The sequence below is a fragment of the Furipterus horrens genome, unplaced genomic scaffold (genome assembly GCF_987537825.1).
Source record: "Furipterus horrens unplaced genomic scaffold, mFurHor1.1.pri manual_scaffold_6, whole genome shotgun sequence".
NCBI lineage: Eukaryota > Metazoa > Chordata > Mammalia > Chiroptera > Furipteridae > Furipterus > Furipterus horrens.
The window spans coordinates 81,028,287-81,052,284 of record NW_028327176.1 but is presented as its reverse complement, the minus strand read 5'-3'; the positions used below and the strand labels follow the sequence as shown (position 1 = coordinate 81,052,284).

Below are 23,998 nucleotides of genomic sequence, written 5' to 3'. Positions count from 1 at the left end.
TTTGACGTTGTAGTCAACACCGGCAACTCCTGCGGTGCACCTGAAGCCAAGCTGTATCGACTCCGTCTTTCCCTTGGACCCTTCAGCTGCGAAGAGAGGGGGGGTCTGCTGCATGGGCAACAGCAGACCCTCCATATTACCCTGCCCAGGCTCTGTAGCTTCAGCGTCATCGTAAGATGTCGATTCAACATGGGAGGAGACAGATACCGTGTCACTCCCGAGTCGGACTGCACAGCCATTCTCGGCGGTGCAGATAGACTCTTAAGAAGCTACACCATCGTCTCTCGAGACGGACGGCTGCCGACGACGAATCAAAAGCTTGTTCTGACATTATTGAATTTCACCTTTTGAGGTTGATTTATCGACACTGCTCCAATGGCAGAGAGTGAGGTCTAAAGGTTGGGGAATTAACTCTTTACTTATAAATTAAAAGTTTGCATGTTTGTCTTCTCTATTATCATGATTATGAGCTTTCTGAGGTCAGAGACTGCATCTTATTCATGCATGACCAGGTCCTCTCACAGTGTTAACAGAGAACAGGAACTTTTGAATGAATAAAATGGACTCAGTTGTCCAAGAAATCACCTTGTAGAGTGGAGCTTCCTGAAGAGAGGATTAAAGATTTTAGAGTTCAGAAGTGGGCCTTTGAGACGGAAGTGGTAGTTAGCATGAGAATGTGAGCTTCTGATAGGATGGATGAATGATGAGACTTGCCCTCCGGGTGCTCACTAAGGGTGACAAGTGAAAGAGGCATCCTGGAAACTAACCAGCCTTCCAGTGGGTTTTGTATGAGACAGTTTCTTTGTTGATGTAGTAGAAGCATGGGAGATGTGAGAAATGGCATGACATCTGCTGTTTCTAAGCCTAGTTAGCATCCTTCCAAATAGAATATTGGTCCATTGGGAGAGATGGGCCGCTGTAGGTGGAAGATTTTCCAGCCTGTTCAAATCCTCCTACCAAACTCTTTTATGGCCCAGCCTCAGTTTTTCTTCGTGAACTCTTCCTTCCAGCCTACATAGGTCTCTTGTCCATTCAACTCCTATTAGACAATATTTACAACACACATTTTAGCTTGTTAAATATACTCTTTCAACTCTTCTGGATACTATACATCTGTATCAGTTAGATAATAAACTGTTTAATGTCTAGGGACCTAGGGGTCATATAGGTTTCTTGTATCCCCTCATAGTTTATAGAATGATGTCAATTAGGAATATAACTGATATCCAAAATGCTCTCTGAACTTTTTTTTTTTTTTTTTTTTTTTGTATTTAGGACTGTAAGGAGGTTAAAGGAGAGCGCTTTGCTTATTGGGAAAGAAAAAGAAAGCTGTCAGTGAGCAATGTCTCAGCAGAGGACAGAGGGAACTATACATGTGAAGCCAGGCTGACTCATGCAAGGGGACAGTACATGGTTTTACATAGAATTACTGTGAATGTCAGTAAGTATGCATGTACTCATTGTGGAACTTCCTATCAGCTGTGCAAGAGATATCTGACTTAAAGAGAAGTGATTCTTTACCTTAATTTTCTTGAAGGTTAGCAGGTTCTCAAACTTGTCATTATTAGAGTCAGAGGGTAGAAAGAATGAAGCAGAAGGACCTGAGCAGTTTAATTTCCTCATCTGAGAAAACAAAATACTCAAACTTGTAATTGAAAAAAAAAAAGAAAGGAAAAACATAAAACTTTTGGTTTATTTATGAAAATGAAGTGAGATCATATATATATAGAGTAGCTACTGAGGTGCCTCACCAAGAATAGATATTCAGTAAGTGGTGGATATTTTGTCACACCATGGGTTCATTTTTTTCTTGACAAGTTTTTTGAATGTCTGCTGTGTGCCAGGTTTTGGTTTCCTTACACTATTATCACATTAACGTAGTTGGACATGTATTGTGATTCTAATGCAATATCATATGGGTATGATTTCTTAGCAGAAAATGTTGGACATGGAGGAGTAATCCCTAAAATAACTTATCCAATAAACAATACAATTGAAGCACAACTTGGTGAGTAAATTTGTGAAAGCCACTGAAATCGCTAAGGGTAAAAATAAATATGGTCACATATCCTAGTGAATTTTTTTAATTTCAAGGATAAATACAAATTTCATATGCATCCAGTTTCTAGCTTTGAATATACCTGGGCTTGTCAAAAAAGCCATCAAAATAAAAAGTCCAGAGATCTGGATACTGGGGAAGGCATGGTATCAAAGGTCTGGCAGTGAGCACTATGCATCTAAATCAATGATTTTCAACCAGTGTGTACAAGAAATTTTAAAACATGCAATAGCTGACCATTGAATCAGGGGCAATGACTTCTTTTTCTTTTACCTATCAAATAAGAAAATAACAACAGCTAACACAACAACAGTGGTTTGGTTTGAATGAATCAAAATTATATCTATTTTTTTGTCAGATCAGCAAAAAATGTATTTTCTGGTGTGTGGCTGAATTTTAGCAATTAGTTTACATGTGTCATGAGATAAAAAATGTTGAAAATAGCTGGTCTAAATGATTAATGTAAATATCTTTATGCAAAGGCAATGAAAATGTAAAAATAAGACCTAAAAGAGATGATACATGATATAAAACTACTACTATAAAGTTGGTCAAGAATTCTGAATTATATAATCTTGCAAGTATGTTCAAAAAGTAGGGAGAGTTATCTTGTTATATTACTTATTTTACATAAGAAGGGATCAGTAAACATTACCTCAGTTTGTAATCTAAGTGAAGAAGAAGGAGCTCAAATTATTTTTAAAATTTTAAAGGTAATCACTAGTAAAATAAAAGCATGTTGAATACCTTCTGAAGAAAAAAAGTAAATTAAACATGGTTCTATTAAAAGGCAAATTCTCAGCTTGAGTCAAATATTAAAATCTGATTACATGTTAGTCTAAAAAAATATAGATCTAAAGATACATGACCTGAAAGGTTAAATATAAAGTTATAAGCAAAATATATCCTGCAAAAATTAACACAAAGAAATCAGATTGGCAATATTAATCTTCCCATCTGATAAATATCTTTTAATGAAAAAATTAAGTGACAATTTGAATTATTTGATATTAATAAAATTACAAGACCTCCTTGAAAAAGTTTATATATCAAATGGCAGTGCATCAGAGTATTTGAAGCTAAAACTCTCAGATATACAAAAACAATACAATAAGACAATACAATCATTTTAATTTTAATGGGTGAATTTAACACACTCTAGATTTGACAACTTTTTTAGTCAAATAAGGATCTAAACGATTCTAGCAATAAGCCCTGGCCAGGTAACTCAGTTGGTTAGAGCGTCATATGCCAAGGTTGCAGGTTCTATCCCAGTCAGGGCACATATAAGAATCAACCAATGAATGCATAAATAAGTGAAAAAACAAATTGGTGTTATTCCTCTCTCTTTTGCTCTCTACCTTCCCTCCTGTCTTTATAAAATAAAAAAATTCTAGTAATATTATAAGAATAATATATTAAATAAATCACAATCATAAATGTCTATGAAAAACTCAGAGTCCCAAAAGAGGAAATTAAACAGACCATATAATGAAATCACAATACAGTAAGTCTAGAAATTTATAACTAAAGTTAAAATAATAACAAACTCTGCAAAAATAAAATTAACTAATTTAAAAAATTGAACAACAAAAATGTATTTTCTAATTATTTGTTTTTATGGTTAGATTTAATTCAAAGCCATTGTTACAGGGTATTTAGAAAATAATGGCAGTGAAAACATGTTAAGCTTCATGGAATGTGAGCAAGGCTGAACTCTAAACAAGGTATAAATATCATTATTTTTTATAGTAAGTGTAGACATAGTTAGAATGTATAAGCTAACCATTTAACTTTATTTTTTAAAAAAGATAACTAAATAATTCTATGAAAGAAAATAGATAAAAGTTTAAAAAAGGAATTTATTAAATGATAAGTTCCTGAGTTGGTTCTAGGATAGAAGGGCTTGGGGCAGTGTGGTGGGGGCAAGGGGGGCAGGAATAAAAAGAGAAGCAAATATAATCCCCCCAAAGCAGAGGAACCGAAATATAAAAGAAAGAAATGAGAAAGCTTAGAAAACAACAAGTGGAAAGGAGATTAAATCTATTTTAAAGGCTTTGGACCTACATGTTTTAGTAAAGGTCTTGTAAACTTTCAAGAAAATAATAATTCCCATAATAGAGGATATTCTCTATATATCACTCAGCATGTAACTTCTCTAGTGGATTTCATAAACACCTAGAAAAGATACGTATTCCTGTTAGTAACTCTCTTACTTAACGTTGTTCACCCTTCCTGTCTTTGAAAATTCTAGCCAATGTGTTTAGACAATAAGAGACAAGAGATGTAAGCCTTGAAAGAGGAAGGTAAACATAATTATTTAAAATGATCTATGTATATTTACTTGGAAACTCTAAAAAAATTCTCTAAAAAACTAAAATCACTAGCAATTCTTCAGTAAGGTATTCCAATATACAATAAACTTTTAAAACTAAGAGCATTTTTATATGTCCAAAATAATAATTTATTGTGTAACTGGGGAAAGGGAAATATAATATAATACGTGATGTTGGCATAGGTTATCAAATTTGAAGAATATGTAATTCATTCTTTACTTCATATCAGATGCAAAATACATTTTTGATGAATTAAAGAAATACATATAAAAGTAAAATAAAAACATGACATTAAAAAATAAAGACAAATTGTATTTAATATTAGAATGATGTACTTGTAAAACACAAAATCAGTGGAAGAAATCACAAAAAATAAAAAAAAATATTAGACTAGCATAAAAAATGTAAATGTCTGTGTAGATAAAATTTGGTAAGGCTGCAAAATCACTTGTCCTTTGTGATCTCTGTCCAGTAAAGTAGATCAACACTGGCCACAGGAGTGTATTTTTAGTAATCAAAAGACGTTCAAGGTTCAAAACCAAGATGTATTTGTTAACCCAGTCATTTTTGGTAGAATTTTATTTAATGTTTGTGAATTTGATTTTTATAGGCTACCCCCTTATTGTAAACTGCAACATAACAGACACAAGGGGTAATACAAATCTACGATGCTGGAGAGTCAATAGCACATTGGTGGATTTTTACTTCAAAGAGTCCAAACGAGTCCAAGAAGGAATCGAGTAGGTGTTTTTTGTTTTTCTGACTTCCCTGACAGCTAGCAACACTTTTTCCTTTTAAGTGGTTTGGTGTTAGTACTGCTTTTTTAGATGGTTCTCACCGCTTCCTCATTACTCCTTTCAGCTTTGTCTTTCAAAGATTGTCTCAGTGCTATGTGTGAGCAAGCAACTGCTGCAAAGAGTGCGAGGTGCTCAGATTATCAATCCCTCCTAAATTCTAATTCAAGACAAAGTGAAGAGTGAAGTATGGCCTGTAGTCAATCATATCAATTTCCGTCAGCTGCTACGTAAAACTGATCTCTTCCCTGTTAGTCATATGATGAACCATAGGCCTTCAAGGCTTAAGTACCAAAACAGACAACACAGGGGCTCTTGGGGAGACAGTGCATAATCATTAGCTGATAGAGTGTGTGAATCCAATTTATGATGGTATGATTGAGTGAAGTAAAACAAGACTCAGTGAGTCAGAGGGCAGAAGAACTTGTGCTGGGCCTTGCAGTGTAGGTTAGTTAGGATAAGCAGAGAGGGAGAGGGGAAGGTCCTTTAAGGCTGAGGGTGGTGTCTACAACTGGAGTGGGGGGCAAAAAACCCTATCATTTATTTATTGCTTGTGCTGTTGTTGTTATTTTTTTCATGTCTTCCACATCTGCAAAACATTTTTCTTTGAGGATTTTTTTTTTTTTTCATTTGGGAAAACAAAAAACATCGCTCAGGATAAGATCAGGTGAATAGGAGGATGAGGCATGTGGGTCATGTCTGTTTTTGGTCAAAAACTGCTGAATACTCAGCACAGTGTGGGCAGGTTTGTTTGTAAGTCACCCATCATGAAATGGGCAAATGCATCAAAAGAGCCTTCAAAAATCTCCCTGAAGCTGAATGCAGCCTGTCACAACAATGCCAGAAAGATTTCTAGAAGACTGACCTAGTGGGTGTAGCCTGTACTATAAGGGGTGGCCCTCCAGAAGATTTGGGTCCCCCTCTTGTATAATTAGCTGAACCTCAATTCCTTGTCACACTCTCAAAGATAATGCAAATTTGGAGCTACACAATGCACATACCTCATCGAGCCACTCAGTGAGGAATTCATAGCATAAAATATGGACTACAGTGTCTCTAGGAAAGAATTTCATTTTCCAGACTAAAGATTGTAAAATATGTTGGGTAAAATATAACTCACGTATTAATGATTGGCTTTTTTCTTTTACAGAACCCAAGTGTCTTTTCGGGGACATAATTTTTACACAGTGAACATAACCTTTTTAGAAGTGAAAATGGAAGATTATGGCCATCCTTTCACATGCCATGCGGGTGTGTCTGCAGCATACTTTATTTTAAAACCCCCAGGTAATGTTCCTGTGGGTTAACTCTGTTCAGAGTGTTCAGAATGATGTCATGGAAACACATATGAAAGGGAAGAGATCTTAAATGTTTGGTGTGAGGAAACAGAGTGCTATTTAACAGACAAATTCTCTATGAAATATAGGAAAGAGCTGATGCTATGTCTGATAGTGTTCTTACAGTCAGGTGGGGACTAATATGCTTTCAAAGTGCCATTTTAGTAAACATTGAGGTTTTATGCATCAAAATTCTAGAAAACAAAATTGTTTCTTTATTAAACCCAATTGCTCAATATTTATAATCATGTGCTTGTGATTTGCATCTTTTATTGATATAATTTGATATGAAAATAAAATATTTATGTGTATTTTATTTCCGTAAATATGTAAAATTTTCATGTAGGAGCTGAATTATGACATTAAGCAGAAGGCCTACAAGTTTAGTTCATATACACAAATTGCTCTCATAACCTGGTGCAGAACATATGGAGTACCCATTGCAGGTAATAGAACCAGAGGGTAGATAGTGATGGATACAGTCATCACCCAGAGAACTGCTTTAAACTACTAATGTATCAGTGGAAGTGTTTGAAGCACCTTCTAAAATGTTGATGTGCAGCTTACCAAGACAGTTTATTTTTCTTGATTTTACTCATATAAACTTTTATTTCTTGGCTAGCTACCATGCAAGAGAGTGAGGGCTTGAATTTGTTAGTATCTCTTTATTTATTTGTTTATTTATTTTCTTAAAACAGTTATCCTGTCTTTTCCCCTTTGGTCTCCCCTGCTCCATGAACTTCCCCTCCCCTCCCATAGTCAATCCCTATCTAGTTATCCATGTCCATGGGTCACTTACACTTGCCCCTTAATTAGGCCCTTCCCCTTTTCCCCCTCTTTTCCCTTTTCCCCATCCCCTCTGGTCACTGTCAGTCTGTTTCTGTTTACATGTCTCTGGTTCTATTTTCTAATTTGTTTGTTTTGTTCATTAGTTTACTGTATTACATGAGATCATATGATGTTTATCTTTCACCACCTGGCTTATTTCACTTAGCATTATATGTACTCTCAAGTTCCATCCATGCTGTAGCAAAAGATAGGAGTTCCTTCTTACTTTCTGCTGTGTTGTATTTCATTATGTAAATGTACCACAGTTTTTTGATCCACTAATCCATTGATAGGCACTTGGGCTGTTTCCAGCACTTAGCTTTTTTAAATAGTGCTGCTATGAACATAGGGGTCCATAGGTTCTTTGGAAATGGTGTTTCAGAATTCTTTGGGTATATTCATAGCAATGGAATTGTTGGATCAAAAGGCAGTTCCATTTTTAGTTTTTTGAGGAAATTCCATACTGTTTCCCATAGTGGATGCACCAGTCTGCATTCCTACCAACAGTGCACTAGGGTTCCCTTTTCTCCGTATCCTCATCAGCACTTGTTATTTGTTTATTTGTTAATGATGGCCATTCTGGCAGGTGGGAAGTGGTATCTCATTGTGATTTTTATTTGCATCTCTGTGATGGCTAGTGGCATTTTCTCATGTGCCTATGGGCCCTCTGAATGTGCTCCTTGGAGAAGTGTCTGTTCAGGTCCTTTGCCCATTTTTAAATTGGAATATCTGTCTTCTTGGTGTTGAGTCATATAAGTTCTTTATATATTTTGGAGATCAAACCCTTGTCTGAGGTATCATTGGCAAACATGTTTTCCCAAACATTTGGTTCCATTTTCACCTTGCTGATGTTTTCTTTCATTGAGCAGAAACTCTTTAGTTTGATGTAGTCCCATTTGTTTATCCTTTCCTTTATTTCCTTTGCCCTAGGAGATATATCGGCAAAAATATTGCTAGTTGGGATGTCTGAAATTTTACTGCCTATGTATTTCTCTATGACTTTTAAGGCTTCATGGCTTACATTCAGGTATTTTATTCATCTTGAGTTTATTCTGGTTTATGCTGTTCGTTGGTGGTCTAGTTTCATTTTTTTGCACGTCCCTGTCCAGTTCTCCCAACACTATTTGTTGAAGAGGCTACTTTCACTCCATTTTATGGTCCTTCCCTTTAGTCAAATATTAATTAAGCATAGAGGCCTGAGCTTATTTCTGGGCTCTATTCTGTTCCATTGTTTTATATGTCTGTTCTTATGCCAGTACCAGAGTATTTTGATTACAGTGGTCTTGTAGTATAATTTTATATCAGGTATTGTGTTTGCTCCTACTGTGTTCTTCTTTCTCAAGATTGCTGAGGCTATTTGGGGTCATTTTTGGTTCCATGTAAATTTTGAAGTATTTGTTCTAGGTCTGTGAAATATGTCATTGGTATTTTAATAGAGATTGTGTTGAATTTATAGATTGCTTTGGGTAGTATGGACATTTTAATGATGTTAATTATTCCCATTCATGAGCATGGTATATGCATCCATTTATTTGTATCATCTTTAATTTCTTTCTTCAGTGTTATGTAATTTTATAAGAACAGGTCTTTTACCTCCTTGGTTAAGTTTGTTTCTAAGTACTTTATTTTTCTTGTTGCTATAGTAAATGGAATTTTTTTTCTAGTATCTATCTCTGATATTTTATTGTTGGTGTACAGAAATGCCTTTGATTTCTGTATATTGACATTGTACCCTGCTATTTTGCCAAATTCACTTATTGAGTTAAATAGCTCTTTGGTAGAGTCTATAGGGTTTTCTATGTACACCATCATGTCATCTGCAAATAATGACACTTTTACTTGCTCTTTTCCAGTTTGGATGACTTTTATTTCTTTTCCTTGTTTGATTGCTGTGGCTAGAACTTCCAAAACTACATTGAATAGAAGTGTGAGTGGACATCCTTGTCCTGTTCTTGATCTTAGGTGGAAAGCTTTCAGGTTTTTCCCACTGAGTATGATGTTGGTTGCAGATTTCTCATATATGGCCTTTATTATGTTGATGTATGCGCCTTCTATTTCCAGTTCACTGAGCATTTTCTTCATAAATGGGAGTTATACTTTATCATATGCTTTTTTTAGCACCTATTGGTATAATTTTTGTCTTCCATTTTGTTTATGTGGTATATTACATTTATTGATTTGCGAATATTATACCATCCTTGCAATCCTGGAATGAATCCTACTCAGTCGTGGTGTTTGATCTTTTTAATGTGTTGCTTGGTCTGGTTTGGCAATATTTTATTGAGGATTTTAGCATCTGTGTTCATCAGTGATGTTGGCCTGTAGTTTTCTTTCTTTGTTGTGACTTGCCTTGGTTTTGGGTAATTCCGGCCTCATAGAAAGAGCTTTGGAGTCTTCCATGTTCTAGGATTTTTTGGAATAATTTGAAAAGTATAGGAGTTACTTCTCCCCTTAATCTTTGGTAAAATTGTCCTGTGAAGCCATTTGGTCCAGGGCTTTTCTGTTTAGGAGGTTTTTGATTACTGTTTCAATTACAATAGTTGTTATCTGTCTATTCAGGCTTTCTGTTTCTTCTTGGTTCAGTTCTGAAGATCATATGTTTCCAAAAGTGTGTCAGTTTCTCCCAGGTTGACAGATTTTTTGTTATACAGTTGTTCATAGTAATTTTTACAGTGCTTTGTATTTCTATGGTATCAGTTGAGATTTCTCCTCTTTATTTCTGAATTTGTTTATTTGGGTCTTCTCTCTCTCTTTTTTTCTTTCTGAATCTGGTTAAAAGCTTGTTGATTTTGTTTATCTTTTCAAAGAACCAGCTCCAGTTTTATCTGTCCTTTGAATTGTTCTTTTAGCCTCTATGTCATTTAATTCTGCTCTGATCTTGACTATTTCCTTGCTTTTACTCACTCTGGACTTTGTTTGTTGTTGTTCCTCTAGTTCTTATGTATGTAAGACTAGGTTATTTGAGATTGTTCTGTCCTATTTAGGTAGGCTGGTATTGCCTTGAATTTCCCTCTCAGAACTGCCTTCGCTGTGTCCCATAGGTTGTGGGCTGTTGTGTGTTCATTATCATTTGTTTCCAGAAATGTTTTGATTTCTTCCTTGATGTCATTGTTAATGGATTTTTTATTTTATAGCATATTATTCATTTAGCCTAAATTTGAATGTTTTTGAGTTTTTTCTTTGAGATTGGTTTCCAATTTCAAGGCATTGTAGTATAAGAAGATGTTTGAAATAATTTCAGTTTTCTTAAATTTGTTGAGGCTCGTCTTGTGTCCTATCATGTGGTCTGCCTTTGAAAATGTTCTATGTGCATTTGGAAAGAATGTATATTTTGCTTCTTTGGGCTGAAAGGTTCTGTGTATATCAATTAAGTCCATTTGATCTAGAGTATTATTCAATGCCTCAATATCCTTTCTGTTTCTTCTCTTAGAAGATTTGTCCATAATTCACAATGGGGTGTTAAAGTCCCCTACTTGAGTGTGTTGCTCTCGATATCCTTCTTGCAGTCCATTCTCCAAGATTTTCATTATATAGTTGGGTGCTCCTGTGTTGGGTGCATACATGTTTACAAGGGTTATATCTTCTTGATAGATCATTCCCTTAAGTATTATGAAATGTCCTTCTTTATCCTTTTGTATGGCCTTTGTTGTGGAATTTATTTTGTCTGATATAAGTATTGCTACCCCAGTATTTTTTTTCATGTCTGTTTGCTTGAAATACTTTTTTCCATTGCTTCACTGTCAGTCTGTGTAGATATTTTGTTCTGAGGTGGGTCTCTTATAGACAGCTTATATGTGGGTCATGTTTTCTTATCCATACACCTACCCTTTACCTTTTTTATTGGAGCATTTAATCCATTTACATTTAAGGTTATTATTGATAGATACTTACTCATTGTGATATTTTTCCTCTGTACTTGTGTTCTCTCTCTCTATCTTTTCCTTCATCTTCTTAAAGCAGTCCCTTTAGCATCTCTTGTAATGATGATTTGATGGAAATGTATTCTTTTAGCCTTCTTTTGTAAGGGAAACTTCTTATTTCACCTTCCATTTTGAATGAGAGCCTTGCTGAGTAGAGTAGTCTTGGCTGTAGGCCTTTGTTTTTCATTGCTTGACATATTTTTTGTCATTTCCTTCTGGCTGGTAGTATTTCTGTTGAGAAATATGCTGATGGCATTATTGGAGTTCTCTGGTGTGTTATTTGCTGTTGCTCTCTTGCAGCCTTTAGGATTCTCTCTTTCTCTTTGAGTATTGACATTTTAATACTATGCCTTGTAGTGGGCCTCTTTGGGTTCATAATCATTGGGACCCTCTGTGTTTCCTGGACTTTCATGACTTTTCTCTCCTCAAGTTAAGAAAGATTTTTGTCATTACTTTTTCAAACAGGTTTTCTATCCCTTCATCCCTTTTTTCTCCTTCTGGTATCCCTATGATACAGATCTTATGTTTAATGTTGTCCTGCAGCTCTCTTAAACCCTCTTCATTCTTTTTAAGTCTTCTATTATTTTCTTGCACTGTCTGGAAATTTTTTTCTATGTTGTCCTCCAGCTTGCTAATCCTATCCTCTGCTTCACCTAACCTGCTTTTCATTCCTTCTACCTGGTATTTAGTTCAGAAATTGTATTCTTCAATTTCTCCTGGCTCTTATTGATAGCCTCTATGTCATTTTTAATGCTGATGTAGTTCAAAGTAAGTTCCTTGTAGCTTCTTTGGAGTTCTCTGTAATTCCCCTGGAGTTCATTGTAGTTTTCTCTGAGTTTTTTGAGTTCACTGAGCTTCCTTATAACCATTCTTTTGAATTCCATGTCTGGTACTTTGCTTGCCTCTCTTTCATCTAGTACTCTTTCTGGGGATTCCTCCTTTCCTTTCATTGGGGGTTGTCTATTTGTCTCCCCATTTTAGGTGACTCTTCTTGTTTGTTTCTGTTTCTTAGAATGGTCTGCTTTGATTTCCTGCTTTCATGATGTGACCTTATGTAATAGGAGATCTGTGGTATTCAGTGGTGTAGTCTCTTAAAGCTCATGAGCTTGATGCTCTTGGAATGACCTTTATAGTGTTTATTTAGGCTGTCTGGTTGTATTCCAGTTTTGGTTGTTGTTGTTTTGCTCTTTGGTGGAAACTTTCCTCCAGCTAGCTGGTTGAGAGTCTAGTCTGTCTGCCCACCACATCTTGAATTCTTTTGTGGATGAGCTCTTAAACATTAACACAGAACCCAGTCAAGAAACTCACACCCTCAAAAATATCCCCCACCCACAATCACACAGTCAACAACAAATGATCCAGTATTACTATAGATGTAAAGTAATTAAGATTATTATAATAAAGTAAAAACAGATAATAGTTGACTAACTGAAAGAAAAATGATTTTTGAGAGAGGATGTGAAAGAACAATAATAGTAGTGAGTAGGGACAAAACAATCTGAGACAGTAAGTAAAATTTACCTTCTATGTTAAAAAAGAAAGGTGAGAAGGCAGAATCAAGTAAGAAGGAAAGTGTGTAGTATTAAGTTTAAACCGATGTTATAGAGTATATATTTAGTGTGAGAATGAACATAAACGAAACAAAACAAAACAAAACAAAAAAGATGAAGAAGAAGAGGAAAAAAGTAGGAAACAAATTAGAGAGAAAGTTTCTACACAATACTATGGACAACTATTGAGCTATGATCATTGAGATGGGAATAGGAGGAAAAAAATAAAGAAAGAAATGCTTAAGAATGTCTAAAGGAAATGGAAATGAATTTGAGACGATGGGGAGGTAGATATACTAAGAATGAGGTTAGAAAATCACAGTAAGAGAGGGAAAATATTTTTAATTTAATCTGAAAGGAGGAAAGGGCTGGAGGAAGGTATTAATGGAATAGGAGAGGGGAACTATAGGATTTGAGATTTGAAATACTGAAACAGTGAATATCTACAAATAAAACTGTAGTAATGCCACCATTACCACTATATCACAACCAATGCGCAATGATTGATGAAGGTGGAGAGAGAATAAGTGTGTGTTATGAATGGGAAGAAGAACGTGAGACGACTAATGACAAGAAAAATTATTTTGAGGGGTTGTCAAGAGAAAAAATAATATGAGTGTGGGATAGATGCTAGACATAGTAAGAGAAAAGATAGAATTTAAAACAAAAGTGAGAAGAGGAGATCAACGTTAAAGTGGAGTAGTAGATGGAAAGAGCATAATATGATATTTGGAATAAATTATAACAGCTAATGACTTAAAATGAATAAACTGGGGGGACAAGAAAATAACTCATGAAGAATACCATGGTGGAATTCATCCCAGTAATATCTGTTTTTTTTTACTGCTTTCTTCTCTTTCTGGATCCACTTCTGGTCAAAGCTTATGGGTTTCATATCTTTCTTTCTGACTGTCTGTGAGGAGATCTAGCTGGATGCTAAGGCTGCTGTTCTCTTGCTCATGGCTCTGCCGATGTCTCCCCTTACCACAGCTCTCTGCTGTGAGCCGCATTGTATTGGATCCCACCGACTGGTCCTGTGGTACCAGCTACTCCCCTTTGTTTTTGTTTGGCAATGCTGCTATACCAGCGAGCTGGCATGTGTGTCTAGTGTCCTTGCCAAGTCTCAGGTCTTAAATCCAAACCTCTTGTTGGTTTACTTAGGGCCAGAGGTAATGTTATATCTTCCTCATTTGACTTTCTTATTTTTTTTAAGTATATTTTGTTGATTATGTTGTTACAGTAGTTTCAGATTTTTCCCCTTTGATCCCCTCTTCCCAGTACCCCCCTTCCCTCCAGTAATCAATCCGTCCTTAGTTCATGTCCATGGGTTGTGCATATATGTTTTTTGGCTTCACCCTTTCATATGTTATTCTTAACTTCCTCCTGTCTAGTTTGTATTTACCAATTATACTTCTTAATCCCTGCACCATTTCCCCATTTCTCCTTCTTCCTCCTCCCAGCTGATAAGCCTTTGATCCCCATACTTATGATTCTGTTCCTATTCTGGTTTGCTTCATTGGATTTTGTTTTTATTTTTTAGATTCACTTGTTGATACTTGTGAGTTTGTTGTCATTTAATGTTCATAATTTTGATCTTCTTTTTCTTAAGTCCCTTTGACATTTCATATAATAATAGCTTGGTGATGATGAATTCCTTTAGCTTTACCTTGTCTGGGAAGCACTTTATCTGCCCTTTCATTCTAAATGATAGCTTTGCTGGATAGAGTAATCTTGGTTGTAAGTCCTTGCTTTTCATCACCTTGAATACTTCTTGCCATGTCTTCTTGCCTGCAAAGTTTCTTTTGAGAAATCATTGGAAAATCTTATAGGTATGCCTTTGTAGGTAACTCTGCTTTTCTCTTGCTACTTTTAAGATTCTCTCTTTATCTTTAACCTTTGGTATTTTAATTATGATGTGTCTTGGTGTGGTCTTTTTTGGGTCTACCTTGTTTGGGCCTATCTGTGCTTCCTGGACTTGTATGTCTATTTTTTTCACCAGATATGGGGAGTTTTCCTTCATTATTTTCTCACATAAGTTTTCAATTTCTTGTTCTTCCTCTTCTCCTTCTGGCATCCCTATGGTTTGGATGTTGGCATATTTAAAGTTGTCCCAGAGGTTCCTAAGCCTCTCATTTTTTTCAATTCTTGTTTCCTCCTTCTGTACTGGTTGACTGTCGTTTTATTCCTTATGTTCCATATCATTGATGTGAACCCTGGTTTCCTTCCCTTCACCATTGGTTTTGTGTGGATTTTCTTTCATTTCACTTAGCATAGCCTTCACCTCTTCCCTTATGCATATGCCGTACTTAAGCATATCTGTCAAGCCTGTGAGCATCTTTATCACTAGTGTTTTGAACTCTGTGTCTGTTAGGTTGGCTATCTCCTCACTTGTTAGGTTGGATATCGCCTTGTCACTTAGATCTCCCACTGAAACCTTGATTTTTTCCCCTTTTTGGACCATACTTCTCTCCTCATCTGTCTCCTCATCTTGATAGGCTCCTTTGTTTGTTTGCCTCTGTGTCTTAGGTTGAGCTGTTGCTTCTGTTACATTGTAAGGGGCAGAGCCTTAGGTTTTCTCATCAGTACAGGGTGACCTGTTTCACCATGCTGTGGCGCTGTATGTAGGGGAGAGGTCTGAGAGAGAACAATGTCACTTGCTCAGCACTTGCCCATATTCCAGGCACTTCTCCCACTTTGTATGGGACTGGTGCCTTTCTAGTTGTTGCCCTGGCTGTTATTCCCAGAGTGGGTGGGTCTACAGATGTTCTAGGACCATGGGGGCCCTTTAAACAAGTGGAGTCTGCTGAGCGACCTGCTGTTTCTTCCTCCACCCTGCCCCCCACTGGTTTGCACAGCCAAAAGCAACGAGGCTTTATTTTCCCTGGTGCTGGGACCGTGAGCTGCGTGGTCTGGTCTGGTGCTGGGAGTGCTCCCTAGGTGTCCCTCCTGACTTTTTAAAATGTGTAACTGCACTTTCTGGCAGCCTGCTGCTGCCACCACTGCTGCTGCCACCATACCACGTCCTCTCCACCGGGCTCTGCCCCTCTTACCTGTCTGGATGAATATTTCTTCTTTATATCTTTGTTTGTTGGACTTCCATGCAGCTCGATTTTCTGGAACTTCTGATTGTCTCTAGTTTTGAGGTAGTTGTATTCCTTCTTAGTTGTGGAGGGAGAAGCAGCATGTCTGTCTAGATCTCCATCTTGGGCGGAAGTCCCGACTTCCTTATTTTTGTTGAAGATACATCCATACTGAATCTTTTTTAGTTTGTCTGAGGCAGGGCTATTAGAAAGTGTTTGGATTGGGTGTACCTTCTGTGAATTTCTTTTAATCACTATTTTCAGCTTTTATTTCAGTTTAAGGCTGGGAGTAGTCACATGGACCCACATACTGCTCTTACAGGGTCTTTAACAGGCATCCAGTGTCTCAAAAGAGAGTTTTCCACTATTTCAGTTTCAAAGCTCAAACTTTCTTTGAACTCAAGCATTCGTTTTCTATTTCCAATTTTATCATCTTTTATCTCATTTACAGAATGGAAGGTATCAACACCTTTTATTTCCCATTTTATAAATTTTTTTATTATTCAGTTACAGTTGTCCCATTTTCCCCCATGCTCCACCCACCCCCTACTCTTATAGTCAACTGCCACCCTTTTGTTCACGATTAGACCCTTCTCCTTCTTTCCCCCATTATCTCCTTCCCCTCTCTCCTCTGTTCACTGTCAGTTTGTTTCTTATTTCCATGTTACTGGTTATATTTTGCTCATTTGTTTGTTTTGTTCATTCGGTTCCTGTATTAGGTGAGATCATATGGTATTTGTCTTTCATTGCCTGGCTTTTTTCACTAAGCATAATACTGTCTAGTTCCATCCATGCTGTTGTGAATGGTAGGAATTCCTTTTTTCTTTCTGCTGTGTAGTATTCCATTATGTAAATGTACCACGGTGTTTTCATTTGCTTATTTATTGATGGCCACTTAGGCTGTTTCTAGCACTTGGCTTTTGTAAATAATGCTGCTATTAACATAGGTTCTTTGGTGTTTCACAAATCTCATAATTAATCCCAGCAGTGGGATCACTGGATCAAAAGGCAGTTCCACATTTAGTTTTTTGATGAAATTCCGTACTGTTTTCCAAAGTGGATGCACCAATCTGCATTCCCACCAACAGTACACTAGGGTTACCTTTTTCTCCATATCCTCTCCAGCACTTGTTGTTTGTTGATTTGTTAATGATGGCCATTCTGATAGGTGTGAGGTGATATCTCATTGTGGTTTTAACTGTCATCTCTCTAATGGCTATTGATGTTGAGCATCCTCTTGTGTATCTATGGACCCTCTGTATGTCCTCCTTGGAGAATTATCTGTTCAGTTCCTTTGCCCATTTTTAAAATTGGATTGTTTGTCTTCCTGATGGTAAGTCATGTAAGTTCTTTATATATTTTGGAGATAAAACCCTTGTCTGAGGGATCATTACCAAATATGTTTTCCCATACAGTTGGTTCCCTTTTTATTTTGCTGATGTGATGTTTTCTTTAGCTGTGCAGAAGCTTTTTAATTTGATGTAGTCTCATTTGTTTATTCTTTCCTTTATATCCATTGCCCTAGGAGATATATTGTTGAAAATATTGCTGCATAGGATATCTGAAATTTTTCTGCCTATGTTTTCCTCTAGGACTTTCATAGTGTCATGACTTATGATCAAGTCTCTTGTCCATTTGAGTTTATCCTAGTGTATGGTGTAAGTTGGTGGTCTAGTTTCTTTTTCTTATTATTTATTTATTTTTTGCATGTACCTTTCCAGATCTCCTACAGCCATTTATTAAAGAGGCTATTTTTACTTCATTTTATGCTTCTGCCCACTTTGTATAGATTAACTGACCATAGAGACTTGGGTTTATTTCTAGGTTTTCTATTCTGTTTCACTGGTCTATGTGTCTGTTTTTATGTTATTACCAGACTGTTTTGATAACACTCTTGAATGCAATGAATGGTCAGCTCAAGAATTTCAGGCTATCACTCCTGTCTACTTACCAGGAGCTTCTGAATCTCATAAATTTTATGGGCATTGTTTGCTTATCATGACCATTTATAGTACCAAGACCCCTTAAGTATACATTAAGGGTTCCCAGAAATGGGTCCTCCCAAAGCGAGAGGTGACATCAGTGTTCCAAGAGCTTGGAAGTGGCAAAGACACATGGAAAATGGGAGGGGAGACTTTATATAAGAGTTAGAAACTAGAGGTTTAAACAAGTCAGGATCAGATTGGGCACCAGTGTGCAGAGCAGATACACTCAGCTGTGCTTTAAGTTAATGGAATTGATATGTTTTTGGCACAGAATGTGCTTATAGATATTGTGGTTTATTGTCCCACTTATTGGAAAACATGCAGTAGTAATTAGGGATGTCTTGGCCTCAAAATATTTGCAACATGATGAGTCCTGGGGCAGGTTGTGACAAGCTCTTTAATGAGTATTTTAAAAGTGAAAGTGCACTGAGAATTCAAAGAAAAGTGACCTCTCCTTAAACATACCTTCTAGCGGGGACTAAAGGGTCAAGAAGGGGTTTATGAAGGAAGTGTAGTATGTGGTGGGTTCTAAGAATGAGGAGGAGTTCTCTTCCTCTCTCCTCTTTCCCCTTTTTGAATTCTCTATTTCCTAAAGCCTCCTTCTTTGGCACCACAGGTTTGGGTTGTGGTAAAGTAAGAAAGCTGTGTTGTTCCTCTTGTCATATATGTAGAAAGGAATGTGTTTTGGGGGACTGAGAGTTCCAGAGAAACTCTCTCTGCTCCTTGGTCATCTCCTGCTCACAACTTTCCCCATAAGTGCTCTGCAGTGTGCTCACAAAGCCGAGTAGGGCACAAACACCCTTCCTGAGACTGTGACTCACAAACAAGCACCCAGCCAGACTCTGTTGGCACAGGGAGGTTGAGGTGGCAGTTTGGCTTTTCAGCAATTTGGTAGAGCCAACAGAGATGGCTTCCAAGGGATGCAACTGATGGCTCTTTATTTGTGACATGAGTCCTGCTGCTCAATTTTGAGTAACTGGGAAAGCAGTAACAACAACATAATCAAGAATGTGTGGTGGTACCACTTAGGGAGCTTTTCCAGCAATGTGCCAGTCTTCACATCTGAGTGCTGATTAAGTAGGACTTTGCCGTGTGTGCTTGGACTGCAGTCCTTATGAGATTGGAACCTCTGGGCACTAGGGTTCCGCAGAATTTCCCTCCTCAGATTCCAAGGGCACTTCATTTTCTAAAATTCATGGGTCAGACCAGATTATTTTACTCTCATACCTACAATTTAACTATAAAGAAATATTTAAGCAGTATCCTCATTGACATCTAATATAGTTCCATTTGACATTTGTAATGTGATTTGTATAAGTAAAGTGTAAAATTGACAATGTGTAATATTGTTTTATTTTGTTGTCATTTGCAGTACGAGATTTTCGAGTTTACTTGATAGGAGCGCTTCTGGCCTTTGCAGGTGCGGCTGTGTTTGTCAAATGCCTCTACAACATTTTTAGGATTGACATTGCACTATGGTATCAAAGTGCCTTCCACTCTACTGGGACCATAGAAGGTAAGTCTGGGAAAACACCCAAAACTTCCTCATTATTGATATTCATTCATTTGTATAAGCATTGTAAATATACTTCACCATATCTTACTTGCTTGCCTTTTACGTTGTGGACAAATTTTGAGAAAGGAAATCTCCCTGGAACTTTCCATACTTCTGATAAATGATCTTCTCAAGACCACAAACATTGTTCAGTCAAACCAGGCTTTCAGGCTGGTTGTGACTGAGTGAATAAATCCTCCATGCCTCACTGCAACCATTTTAGAATGGTTCTCACATCCATGGGTATAAGCAAAAGAAGACAATTTCTCCTTGAGCAAAGTGCTCTTCACCCAGGCACCAAGTATCAGTGGTGTAACCACAGGCAATGGGTGGCCCTCCAGAGCACATGGATGCCTGAACAGAACATGTGTGTCAAAGGGCCACCCGTTGACTCTGGTTATAGCACTGATAATTGGTGCCTAAAAAAAATTTAAGTCTCCAGCTCTCAAGTTGGGGAGAGACAGACCTGAATTTGAATTGGAGTTTTCCATTTACTCCCTGTGTGATCTTAGAAAGGTTAATTTTTTTCTCTTTCTTAGTATTGAATAAGGTAAGAAGGAAAGAAGAAAGGAAGGAAAGAAGGGAGGGAGGAAGGAAAGAAACAATCAGAGTCTGTGTCACACAATGCTGTTTGAGCAACTGAGTTGAAGTCCAGGAAAGCTCTGAGCAGGGACCTGGGGCACCTGAGGGCTCCCTTGTTGCCTGGAGGTCAAAGCAACTGCCCCTGCTGCTCTGTTTGGAAGTTTCAGTTTGGTTGGGGGAACCTGCATCCTGCCATAGCTATTCAGCACAGAAATGCCTCAGTGTGATCCTGAAGCACTGATGAGAAAGCATTTGACACCATCTGTTTTTCGCTTTGTAATATACAGGCTGGGACAAAAGTAGGTTTACAGCTGTGAGTATGTGAAACAAGTTTATTCTTTTATTTTTTTCATTTACTTATGCCTTTATTGGTTGATTTTTTAAAATTTATTGATTTTATTTTATTTTTGTATGTTTTATTGATTATGCTGTTACAGTTGTCCCAATTTATTTTCCCTTTGCTCCCCTCCACCCAGCTCCCCATCTCCTTCCATCAGTCCCAGCTCCCTTAGTTCATGTCCATGGGTCATGCATATAAGTTCCTTGACTTTAGCCTTTCTTATACTATTCTTAACATCCCTGTCTATTCTGAACTCTCCTACTATGCTTCTTAATTCCTGAATCATTTCTCTCCTTCTCCCCACTGCCCCCCTCCCAGCTGACACCCCTCTACCTGTTCCCCATGCCGTTGATTCTGTTTCCACTTTGGTGGTCTGCTTAGTTTGTTTTTGCTTTTATTTTTTAAGATTCTGTTGTTGATAGTTGTGATTTTGTTGTCATTTTATGTTCATAGTTTTGATCTTATTTTTCTTGAGTAAGTCCCTTTAACATTTTATATAACAATGGCTTGGTGATGATGTGCTCCTTTAAATTTACCTTGTCTGGGAAGTACTTTATCTGCCCTTCCATTCTAAATGATAGCTTTTCTGGAGAGAGTGATCTTCATTGTAGGTCCTTGCTTTTCATCACATTGAATACTTCTTGCCAGTCCCTTCTTGCCTGCAAAGTTTCTTTTGTGAAATCAGCTGATAGTCTAATAGGCACCCCTTTGTAGGTAACTTTTCTCTCTTGTTGCTTTTAAGATTCTCTTTTTATCCTTAATCTTTAGCATTTAATTATGATGTGTCTTGGTGTGGCCCTCCCTGGGTCTAGTTTGTTTGGGACTCTCTGTGCTTCCTGGACCTTTATATCTATTTCCCTCCCCAAATTATGGAAGTTTTCCTTCATTATTTTTTCAAGTAAGTTTTCCATTTCTTGCTCTTCTTTTTCTCCTTCTGGCGCCTCTATAATTCAGATGTTGGCATGTTTAAGGTTATCCCAGAGATTTGTAAGCCTTTCCTCGTTTTTTTCATTTCACTTTTTTTCCTTTTGTACTGGTTGACTGTTTTTTTCTTCCTTATGTTCCAACTTGTTGATTTGAACCCTGCTTCCCTTTCCTTCACCACTAGTTTCATGTGGATTTTCCTTCATTTCACTTAGTATAGCCTTCATTTCTTCCCAGTCCTGCTTAATTTTTTTCCGTCAAATCTATATCTTTATCACCAGTGCTTTAAACTGAGCATCTGTTAGGTTGGCTATCTCCTCATCTGTTAGGTTCACTATTTTCTCACTGCTCAGTTCTCCCACTGGAACCTTCATCTGCCCCCCCACTTTGGGCTGTACTTCTCTGTCTCCTCATCTTGACAGCTTTCTGTGTTTGCTTCTGTGATTTAGATAGAGCTGTTGCACCTGTTATAAGGGGCAGAATCTTAGCTATTCATCAGTTCTGGTGACCCATTTTACCACTCTGTGACACTGTATGTGGGGGAGGGGTCTGAGAGGAGCAGTGCCAGTTGCTGTCACTTTTCCAGGCACTTCTCCTTCTTCCCATACTAAGCCAGCTGATTCCTTTGAGAGACCAGCAATTTCTTCCTCTGTCCCAACCCCCAATGACTTTCACAGTTAGAAGCAATGTGGCTCTGTTTTCCCAGGCACTGGAATTGTGCACTGCGTGGTATGGTTTGGGTCTGGGATTTGTCTGGTCTGGGGCTGGAACTGCCTACCAGGTTTAACGTGTATGACTTTGCTTTTGGCCACAGCTACCTTCCCTGTGCTGCTGCCACTGTCACCAGCCCCACTCCTGCTGTCAAGCTCTTCCTCCAAGCTCCACTCCCATAGCTGTGCACCCACACCTCTGTCTCTCCGTCCCAGCTCCACCCCTCCTACCTTTCTGGCTGAATTTTTTTTTCTTTACTTCTTTGTTGTACTTTTATGTGATTTGATTTTCTGGATCTTCTGGGTTTTTTATGTTTCGAAGTGGCTGTAAACTCCCTCTTAGTTTTGAGGGAGATGCAGCATGTTTGCTTATACCTCCGTCTTGGCTGGAAGGTCTCTATTCTTGTCTTACTATTTATTCTTGTATTATTTTCCATATGAACAACTATATGCCTTCTTTTGACCAACCTGGTGTATTTGTCTCAGAATGGTTATGTTCTATTAAGACCTTAAAAAAAGTAATAAATCTGTTCTTAAGTACCCTAACTGGATGAAAAAATTAATAGAAGACTGAAAAAAATATATGCAGCTCACATGCATGGATGTACACACATTTATACCTTTCAAGTCCAGAGACTTGCGATGCCAACAAGAGCAGAAACATGAGAAAATAAGTGTGGAGTGCGTTTTATGAGTCTCCGTTACAGGCAACAGCATTGTTTACACTAAGTACCTGCTTTGCATATTTAAAAAAAAATGAAAAACCATGGTCACAGTTGTTGCCCACATGTATGATAAAACACAGATGGCCTAACTGGGACTTTATTCGACAATAAATTTTAGAATTTAAACTTAGTAGCCCTTGAGCAACAAAGAAAGCAACCTGCTTTTTCTTTGGTGAGAAAATTGACAAAGTTCAACTGTGGAATTCTGTCTCTGGGTGTCCAATGCAACCTGAAAGGCTTCTAGTGCTGGGGACATTCAGCCGGACGTGGAATTTCTGTTTGGCTCTGCAGTCCCAGTAGAGGCCGCCCCTTGTAAGCCTGTCTGCAACAGAGCTCCAGTCTGTGTCTGGTTGAGAAGAAACTTCAGTGTGCCACCACTTGTCCTTTCTGACAAACGGATGTGAGCCGTTCTGCTGCTTTCAGTCTATTGACTGAGAGGGGACTACATTGACTTAGGTGGTATACCCAGAATTCTGGCTCTGTGGCATTTGTCGCTCCCTGACTCACTGCAGCTCCTGGAAACATGAGTAATGAGTAGGTGGTGAAGTTGCCTCTTAGTGAGGTCAAGTTTAGCAGGAAGAGAAAAAAGGAATAGTGACTCATCCTGAGCCACTGGGACTGAGCAGAGGAGAGGCTCAGGGAGCCCCACCCTTTGCTGAGCCAGAGCCACAGGCCAGATTCAGAACAAGTGGGCTGAGGATTTAGAGATGGGAACCTACAGTCAGTTAGTGGTCCACTTCCCTTTTTTATTTTTTTTAATCCAGAAAAGTCTGCGCACACTTCTTGATTAAATTATCAACAGCTCAGCCTATGAGAAATACCCTGTAATTCCCCTCGGAGTGCTGGCTTCTACAGTGAGCTGTGATGATGCCGGAAAATGAGTCCCACGTGCTGTCGTCAGCCTTGCCTTCCTGGAGGGCAGTTTCTGGTTATTCGAGAATGTGTGGAATAATGGAGGCAAACACAGATGAGAAAGAAGGAGAAATTGTTGCTTTCTTATGATAAAGTATTTATTCCATAGATTAGTCAGGCTTTATATGTGATTACCAGTTACATGTGAGTAACTTACAGTTTTATTGAGTCATCAGACAGGCTTAGCTAAAGCTCTTGAGTTCTATGTATTCTCTATTATTAAGTCTTGGAGGTGCTTTATATCTCCTCCTGCTGGGAATGCATGATGTACAAAAATATAAGGATCAATTTACAAATCTCCTCAAGTGATGTGTATATACTTCATTTTATTTCAAATAAATTTGTGAAGAAAGTTCATGTA

General features: G+C 37.7%; 1 protein-coding gene across 1 annotated transcript in view; it reads left to right on the top strand.

Moving 5' to 3' along the window:
* IL36R (interleukin 36 receptor) overlaps positions 1 to 23,998 on the top strand; it is a 47,559-nt gene that overhangs the window by 10,752 nt on the left and 12,809 nt on the right. The window contains exons 4-8 of the mRNA XM_090280375.1: positions 1,276 to 1,441; positions 1,934 to 2,008; positions 5,006 to 5,135; positions 6,340 to 6,476; positions 19,262 to 19,405. Coding sequence (XP_090136501.1) covers positions 1,276 to 1,441; positions 1,934 to 2,008; positions 5,006 to 5,135; positions 6,340 to 6,476; positions 19,262 to 19,405 — 652 coding nt within the window. The remainder of the gene's footprint in view (positions 1 to 1,275; positions 1,442 to 1,933; positions 2,009 to 5,005; positions 5,136 to 6,339; positions 6,477 to 19,261; positions 19,406 to 23,998) is intronic.